At 42.0% G+C, this 9534-nt stretch overlaps 1 protein-coding gene across 1 annotated transcript in view; it reads left to right on the top strand.

The window, feature by feature from the left end:
• The first annotated feature begins 249 nt into the window (after positions 1-249).
• LOC131907720 (phospholipid-transporting ATPase ABCA3-like) overlaps positions 250-9534 on the top strand; it is an 86714-nt gene continuing 77429 nt past the window's right edge. The window contains exons 1-4 of the mRNA XM_059258853.1: positions 250-378; positions 662-745; positions 6320-6441; positions 6787-7033. Of these exons, the coding sequence (XP_059114836.1) occupies positions 6382-6441; positions 6787-7033 (307 nt within the window). The 5' untranslated portion in view covers positions 250-378; positions 662-745; positions 6320-6381. The remainder of the gene's footprint in view (positions 379-661; positions 746-6319; positions 6442-6786; positions 7034-9534) is intronic.

Here is a 9534-nt window from a genome sequence, read left to right as displayed (position 1 = left end):
GAGTTCTGCCGTCGCCTCAACCGTCTTGCTGGCTTTATTTACTATTTACTTACTTATTATTATTATTTACTTATTTACTTACTTACTATTTACTTATTTATTTACTATTTACTATTTACTAGTCTCTGGATGCGGACGAGCGAGCGCGCCAGCGGAACCCTGCGGAGTGGGGGGGGGGGGGAGGCTCCAGGACGCATGCGCGGGCGACACCCAGGCGGCTCCTTCCAGCGCGCGTCCCCGTGCCCATTGCGCGCCCCCGTCGGTCCCGACCAGGTCCGCGCCGCCAGGCGGTTGGCTAGAGCGTTGAGAGGAGGCGCGGTGCCCGGGCGACGCGCGTCCCCTCGTGGCCGTGGAGGCGGCTGTTGTGGGGTCTGAGAGGTGTGTGTCGTGGACCTGTTCTGCCACTGCCCTTAGACGCCCCAGGAGTCCAGCGTGGCTCCCTCCGCACACACCCCTAGGGACGGGAACGAATTTCCTTGTGTGTATGTGTTGCCAGCCTTGAAGAGAGGAGTGACTGTCTAAAGAGTCAGAGTCTGGGCTGTGTATCCTGTGCACACAAGGCACACCCATCTCCAAGGAGATGGAGATGGGGCACTTCTGAAGAAGTCCCTTGTGCTGGGTTTTGAAACAGAGCCTGGGGCTGACACGGGGCTTGTTGCAGGTATTGACTGTCGTTCACTAAGGAGACTGAGGGGCGAGATGTCCCGGTGACTTCCCTAGCAAGTGGCGACAGGAGCAACTGTGCGTAAGTAATCCACGTATTCTGGAGGCTGAGGCAGGAGAATAGCAAGTTTGAGGGCAAACAGGGTTACATAGCAAGATCCTGTCTCCAAAAGCAAACAGAAGAAACGGGCCTTTAGACATTCTTGGGAGAAGTTTTATGATAGGCACGTGTGCAATGTGTGTAGTACGCTTTCCCCTTTTTAACCTCCTGATTCTTACCAGTTTGGCTGGTTTGTTTATGACTCCCCCTCCCCTCCCTTCTCCTTCCCTCCCCTTCTCTCCCTTGCCGTCCCATTATTATTATTATTATTATTATTATTATTATTATTATTATTATTATTATTATTATTCAGGGTCTTGTTGACCTTTAGACCTGCCTGGCCTTGAACTCACTATGTAGCCAAAGCTGTTCTCAAGTTTAAAGTCCTCTTGCCTCAGCCTACTTAGTCTGTGATTAACATCATGCACCATCCCACATAGCATGACTCCATTTTGACATGGACAATTTTCACAGTTTAGGGGCTAGAGGGAAGAAGGGTTTGGGACCCAGGATCAGCTTTAGTCTTAACCTGATTTGCGGCAAGTCACTTGACTGCTGTATCTCATCTATAATTAGAAATAATTCTTTATCTATCTCATGGTTCTGTTTATTTAAAATATTACAGTAGCACAACATAAGCTTAAGCATATTTTTGAGTGCCCTTTACCACACTCATAATGTCTTCACTAATTCCATAACATTTCATCACTCCTGCACTTACTAAGCAGTCGCTATCCATTGCCTACTCCCTGCTGCCCCTGGCAACTGCTGTTCTTTTTTCTGTCTGAATTAGTGGAGTCTGGACATTTCATATGAATGGAATCATATGTTTTCCTTAGCATACTGTTTTCAAGGTTCCCACCCGTTGTAACAGGTGCCATGCATCATTCCTCACCTTATATGGGCAAATGAGACTCCATTGTGGAGAATCACTACATTGTATGTATTTGTTCATCAGTTAAATGGACTTTGGGGTTATGCTGACATCGTGAACATTTGTATATATGTCTTATTTTACATTTATTTACTTCGTGTGTATGCACATGTGTGGAGGCCAGAGGACAACTCGTGGGAGTAAGTTCTCTCCTTCCACCATGGGGGTCCCCGGGCTCAAACTCAGATCATCAACCTTGACAGCAAGCACCCTCACCTGCTAAGCCATCTCACTGGTCCTGTACATTTTTTTTGGCGGGGGGGGGGGGGGGGGAGGGACAGTGTATGGGCATACTTATGCTTTCTAGGAGTGAAATTGGAGAGTCATGTGGAAATTGGACATTTGGCTTTTTGAGAAGCAAGCTACCTATCTGTTTTCCAATATGGGCTGCCCCATTCCACACCAGTGGGTAAAGGTTCCAGTTTTCTACCTTCTTGGCACACATTGTTTTCTATTTTGTTTTTGATATAGAATGTATAGTGTGTGGCATGTGAAGCAGGAACCCATTGAGCTTATAATTTTCATTTTTCTGTGAGTAATAATGTGTGGATCTTTTAGTACAGTGGCTGTCTGTAGGGTTTCTTTGTAGAAATGTCTGTAGGACTCGTTACCCATTATTTGGTTGGGTTGCATGTTGTGGTAGGGTCACTCTGTATGTTCAGGATGTGATTTGCCAGTGCCTCCTTCCACTCTTTGTCCCAGAGTGCATTGTTGTTAATGATGATTCGAGACTTCTGTTGATCCCAAGTGTTTGCTTTTGCCTCCACGTCACGTCACTGATCGTTTTGTGTATGGCACGAGATTCACACCCAGTTTCACTCCTTTGCCCTGGGATCATTAGTTGAGCACATTTGTTGAAACTTGTGTCTTTTTCCTGGTGAGTGAGCAAGCGTGATGTCCATAGTGCACGGAGCGTTGCCCTACTCCGCCTGTGCTCTTCTCAGTTTTGTTCTGCTGCAATGATTGACATCCTGCAGATACGTTGATAGTATGAAGTGTGGGACTTCCAACTTGATTCCTTCCAAAAATGGTTTGTCTATGCAGTATTTCTTAGGATTTCATATGAATTTTAGGACCAGCCTGTTCAAGGCAGTTGAGTTTTGAGCTGAAGATCAACTTGGGAGGCGTTTCTGTCATACAGTGGGTCTTTGAATACAGGGCACTCTTCTGTTTCTTTAGGCCTTAGCTTTTTTCTTCTCTTCCCTTCTTTCCTTTTTTTTAAAAGCCATATTTTAGATTTTTTGTGTACAAGTCCTGTACTTCCTTAATTTATTTTTCCTGTTTTACTTTCTGATGCTCTGGTAAATGGAATTGGGTTTTAAAGATTGTTCATTACTAGTGTATAGAAACAAGGATTTTTGTATGGTGATCTTGTTTCTTTCAACTTGGCTAAGCTTATTAACTTGATCTAGTACTTTCTTTTGTGGGTTCATTGGGGCTTTTCTGTATGGAATAGTGAGTGTAACATCCCCGCAGAAAGGAAGGTTTATTGTTTTCCTTTACAGTTTCAATGACTTTGGTTTCTTCCCCATCTTCTCTGTGTCCTATTCATCTTTCCTCTCTTTTTTGCCTTCTTTCTTCCCCTGTTCTTCTTGAACTTATTTTTTGTCTGCCCAAGCGCTGTAGTTAGCTCAGTGGGAGGGGTGATACAGACAGACGAGGAGGTTATCCGTCAGTCTTTCCTTATTGATTATGATGTATCTGTCACGTTGAGAAACTACACTGCAGTTCCTCATTTGTAGATATGAGGGATAGAACAGCCAGAGGCATCTGAAGAGTCCAGAGCATGGAGAGAAAGAAGAAGACTGGACATGGCTAGCAGACTGGACCTGGGCACTAAGAAGCAGTAACAGAGAGGAGAGCTAGATGGAGGGAGAGCATAGAACAGAGAGAGAGTGTGGGGGAGCAGGGAGAGGAAGACAAGGAGAGGATAGCCAAACTAGCAGGGTTGTAAGGGGAGGGATGCCCCTGAGCTGGAGAAGTCTAGTGTAGGGGAGGCAGGTGAGAAGAGCTAGGTTCTTGTGATGCTGTGGGAGCCTGGAGGGCAGCATGCTTTGGTACGCTAATAGGCACCACCACCAGCCATTTGTCCCTTCTGCCAGTGTCAAGGGAAGTGGCTCCTTTTGGTAGAGGGGAACCAGCTTCACAAGGCCCTGAGGAAAGCTGGCTTTTGTCTAAATGCTAAAATTTGGGGAAATGGAGCTTCTTTTGGACCTGACCAGATTTTAATAATTTGAATCAGCTGGATGATGGTGGTGCCTGCCTTTAATTCCAGCACTCAGGGAAGCAGAGTGAGTTCAAGGCCAGCCTGGTCTACAGAGTGAGTTCCAGGACAGCCTACCTGGGCTACACAGAGAAACCCTGTCTCGAAATCAAAACAAACAACAACAACAACAATAATAATAATAATAATAATAATTTGAATCATCTTGTTTTGGTCAGTCAAGAAGTTCTGTCACTTTTCTGAGTTTCTTTGTATTTTCTTGCGTGTATGTTTGTGTGGTGTGTGTGCATGTGGGACATGTATTTCTGTAGGTGTGTTCGCATGTGTATGGGTACAAGTTTATATTGGCATATATATATGTTATATATATATGTGTGTTAAGGACTGAAGTTGATGTGGCTCTCCCTCAATTGCTCTTTCACCTTATTCTTTGAGACAGGGTCTCCCAATCAAACTCAGAGCTCACAGATATGGTCAGTCTCACTAGCCAGGTTGCTCTAGGAATCCTCACCCTCCCCAGGTATTTCTTCATCTCTGATGACTCATCTCTCCTGATATCATTTCTTTTTTTTCTCCAAAGAGCTTCCTTTACTAATTCTTTCAGATCAAACCTACTAGCTGTGAAGTCTCTTAGTTTTTCTTTCATCTGTGAATGTCTTTATTTCAGACCTTTATTTCTGAAGGATGTTGTTTGAGAATATCCATTTCATGACTAATAGTTTCACCCTCCAGCAGTTAGAAATGTTAGCACACCCCTGTAGCACCAGTACTTGGGGAATCAGAGGCAGGAGGATCACAAGGTCTAGGCTAGCCTGGGCTGCATAGCAAGACCCCATCTCAAACAAACAATAAACAAATGCATGTACGTTTGTTATGTCCTCTGGCCTCCCTGATTTCTGCTTTGCTACTTTCTGAATGTTTGTTTCCTTAAAGGTATTTTATTTTCTTCTGTTTTCTATCATTCCCCCTTCCCTTCTCCAACCCTTCCCATGTCCTTGCTCTACTCTCTCTTAAATCTTTGGCCTTTATTTAATTATATATATATATATATAATATTAAATATATTTACATATCTTTATATATGTGTATATAATATATATTTAATTATATATCAAACATATACTATATATATGTATATATGAACATAACTTACTCAGTTTGTATAATAATGTTGCTTGCGTGTCTATGATTTCAGGGCTGGCCATTTGGTATTGAATAACAACTTAAGGGCTCTCCCCTGGGGAAGACTGTTTCTCCTGCTCTCTGCATTCTTTTTGTTGCCCATGGTCTAGAGCTAAGACCTTGTGAGCTTTCTTTGACTAGGGTTGAGGCACATGAGATGTCCCTCTTTGTGTCAACATGTCTAGTAGTGTCATCCATGTTCAGATCTAGTGTCCTGTCTGTTTGATTATGTGCCTGTATGCATATATCTTTGCATTTATCTTTATTTAGTTTTCTTCAGAGTCTTGTATTTATATCTTCTCTGGCATTTGGCACTTTGTGATTGGGTTATTTCATTTAGTATAAAATATTCTTCAAGGTCCATCCATTGACAAGTATCTGAAGTTCCTTCCTGCACAACCATTCTTTACCAGCCTCAGGGGGCTGCACAGTCACACTGACTGCCCTGAGTTATACCTGCCAGGGCATGGAGGAGATGGCAAGCTACCATTTAAGGAGTCAGAGCTTTGATTCTTGAAGATGAAAATGTTATGAATAGTCCTGTTGGCTGTGGGACAATATGATTGATACCCTTAAACCAAGCACTAAAAAACACTCATACTGGTGAATTTTATGCAATATATGTTTTATCACAATTAAACAAATGTGATGAATAGTCCTCAGTGTCCCTATAGTAGCAGTTAACCCCAAGGGCAAGGGGAAGTCCCTGTAAGGTAAGTACTACCATTTCCTGACTTACAGATGCTAAGGAGCCATGGGCTAATTGTTTTGCTCAGAATTACATGCATGCAGCATGTTGAAGAGTTGCTCTCTGAACTCAGATCCTAGGTTACTATGCCATGCTATCCATGGCTGTGAGGAAAGGGGCATGTTGTGAACTGACCAGATGTTTGGTACAGAACATTGTATGTAAAGGCATTAAACAAGCAGGTGTTTAACACTGTAGTTTGTGAGACATGCAGAAGCTTCCCAAATAGTGATATTTTACATTTATATTTTATATCTCCACTGTGAAAATGGGTCTACAGCTTGCTCACACTTACATTGCTATTCTCCAGTGTGTTAATGAATTGATATAAAGGTATGGAAGAGCAGACACGTACCATTTCAAGGTTTGTTTTATTTGTTTCTTGTAGTTATCTTTCCATTGTTAAGTGGAAGTGTGGAACAATGAAGCGATAATCCTTTTTCTTAATGACATTTCATATCTTGGCAGGTGACTTTAATTGTGTTACATCTTTGTTTCATAAGCATTGAGCTCTCACTCTTTCTCATAAAATGGTTTCATTGCGCATGAAGCAATTTTCAATCCTCCTGTGGAAAAATTTACTTTTGAAGGTAAGTGGAGGTATCTGTGGGAGCTAGATGGAAAGTCTATAAAGCCAGAGGGGGAACTAACATCTCCTCTACCACATTTGATTATAGTTTATTTTCTTGCTTTGGTTCCAAGGCTGGAGCTAGAACTGCATAGTCTGGAGAACACCCTGAGAACCAATAGAGTCAGTAGAATCAGATGAACTATAGAAAAGAGTGAGGAGGATAGTCGGGGGAACCATTCTCATTGTAGAATGAAGCAGAATCATGTAGGTCTGTGTTGTGTGTACATACCTACACACAGGAGCACACACATCCACGTGCTCATGTATTCACTAACACAGTCCTCCTGTTTTATTTTTTGCAGAGGCGGACGTGGTTGGCTTAGTGGTGGAGATCCTCTTGATATTTCTATTGTTTTCATGGACTCTGACTATGCGCAAAATTACAAAGAAGACATTTGTTCAAGCTGTGATTTTTAATCCTATTCCCCTGACATTACCCGAGTTTGTTAATAAAAAGTTTGAATATGAATTGGCTTTTGTGCCTTCTGGGAGTGATGCAGCAAGAAATATTACTGAGATGGTGAAAAAGGATTTAAATTTCAACTTTAAAGGTTAGAAATTAAAATACTTGAAGTACTTCTCTGGAGATGTTTTAGTATGATTCAGTAACCTTCATAAGTCATGCATTAGTCTCCTCTAAATAGGTGGTTCAAATGCCTTCATGGCATAATCACTATTGAAATAGAATATTTAAAATCAGATGACTGAATTAATTTCTAGTTCTAGAAATATAACTATTCTTTGTTGATAATTTTGCTATGGAAAACCTTTTGTGTGTGTGTACACGCATGTGCATGCATGTGCTTGTGTGTCAGGTGTGGACGTCAGAGGACATTTTGTAGGTAACTATTCTTTGTTGATAATTATGCTATGGAAAACCTTTTGTGTGTGTGTACACGCATGTGCATGCATGTGCTTGTGTGTCAGGTGTGGACGTCAGAGGACATTTTGTAGGTAACTATTCTTTGTTGATAATTATGCTATGGAAAACCTTTTGTGTGTGTGTACACGCATGTGCATGCATGTGCTTGTGTGTCAGGTGTGGACATCAGAGGACATTTTGTAGGCACCATTCTCCTTTCACTGATGTGGTCGTCAGGTTTGGCATCACGTGCCTTTACCACATGAGTCCTCTCACCAGTCCTGTGGTTATGCATTCTGACTCAAAAGCACATGATTTGTGTCAAGTATTAGGGCAAAGCAGATGCTTTTTTGGTGCACAGATTTTATTAACATCACTAATTTTCTAAAAATCTCATTTAAGAATGATATATGAGTGTATCTGAAAAGAAAAATAATGTAGAGTCATAGCAGAAGGAACATCTCTTTACCAAACGTATTTCTGCATATTAACCTTTTCTTCCCTGACACTGCTGGGAACTTGGCATCTGTGCCTCCAGTCCCGTCACATGGCTCATGTCACTGTAGGTTTATTTTGGTTTATACTTTTAAAGCTATGATATTTCCGGAGTAGTGGTGGCAAGGCAGTGGGCTAGAACTTGTCTATTTATATTAAATACAGCAATCATTTTGCAACCCTGTGGATAAGAATGCCATCCAGTCAAGGGCTTGTGAGTCCAAGACCTGGGAGAGCCACCTTGAGGGGACAGTGCCCAGGTAGCAGACTTAGTTGATGTGTTTCTGCCTTCAGAGCTAGAAATTCCCCATATCCTCATGGACTTGGTCGTGTCCTCCTTTGGTAGTCTTGCTGTAAGAACCGTCCACTGGGGATTTGGGGTGAAGGGTGCCCACTGTGCCTCCAGTGATGGATCGCCTGACCTCAACTCTGGCCACAGACCAAAAATGTCACTGAGACTCAGGTCTAGGCCCTCTCAGCAGTGATTAGAGACCACCTTTGTGGGCAGGGTGAGGACCCAGCTCAGAGACCTAGATAGAGAGAGGGATTCCTGTGTGAGCCACCCCCGCCCCCACCATGGTTGAGGGGTGGTTTGACTGTAGACTGAAAAAGGGACTATGATGGGACTCTGTTTGGCCCATCATAGCTGTCAACTGAGAGCAGTCTCGTGTATAGAACCAGGAAGGTATTAGTCTGAGTCCCTGGGGCACACTTGCCCCACAGTTACACCAGACCCTGAAACTGATGTAAGGTTCAGATAGTTTGCCTCTGCAGTAGACTGAGGTCAGCCCTGCTGGTACACAGGGCACACGAGAGAAAAGGTGCCAGTGGGATCTGCTGATCTCAGTCTTTGCTATGGAATCTGAAGCAGCCCTGTAGCTTGACTTAGGGATCCCCATCCATGGACCAGGGAAGTATGGAGCCTTCCCAGAGAACTGGATGAATGAAGCCTGGATCTGTCTGAATGCCTAGTAACAGGCACATTTCCTGCACAGGGTTTTGAGCTTGCTTCTTTGTGGAAATTGATGTACCAATTCTTAAATTCATATAAAAATGTGATTCACTATAAGCCAAAATAATATCAAGAAATATTGAAATTTTGAACACACACACACACACACACACACACACACACACACACTTTTGGTACAAAAGCAGATGTATATATCAGTGTTATAGAACTGAGATTCTAGAAATAAAGATACTGGCATAGTAAATTGATGTTTTGATATTATTTCAAAACTAAACCATGGAGAAAGAATAGTCTTGAGCTATTTAGAAACAGAATGTTTCTCATACAACAGAATGTTGTTGACTCATTTACTTGAATCTTATGTAAAAATAATTCAAATTGGGCCAAAAATCTAAATATGAGAGCCAAAACTATAAAGCTTTTAGAAGAAAAAAAAAAAGGATTGTCTTCACGACCTTGGATTTGGAAAAGGTTTTTTATTTATGACCAGCAAACAAACAAACAAACAAACAAACAAAACAAAAAAGGAAAAACCATGAAATGCAATAAAAAATACTTTGTTTTCAACAAAGTTGAAAATATTTTCCAAAGGAAGCTATCAAGAAAATGAAAGACAGGCTAAAGGTCAAGAGAAAATATTTGCAGACGATATATGTGATAGGCTTGTAACAGAACTATAAAACATTCTTAATAACTTAATCATAAGAAGACAATGTGTGCAA

Source organism: Peromyscus eremicus, chromosome 1, assembly GCF_949786415.1.
Source record: "Peromyscus eremicus chromosome 1, PerEre_H2_v1, whole genome shotgun sequence".
In the NCBI taxonomy this organism is placed as follows: domain Eukaryota; kingdom Metazoa; phylum Chordata; class Mammalia; order Rodentia; family Cricetidae; genus Peromyscus; species Peromyscus eremicus.
This window is presented reverse-complemented; position numbering and strand designations above follow the sequence as displayed.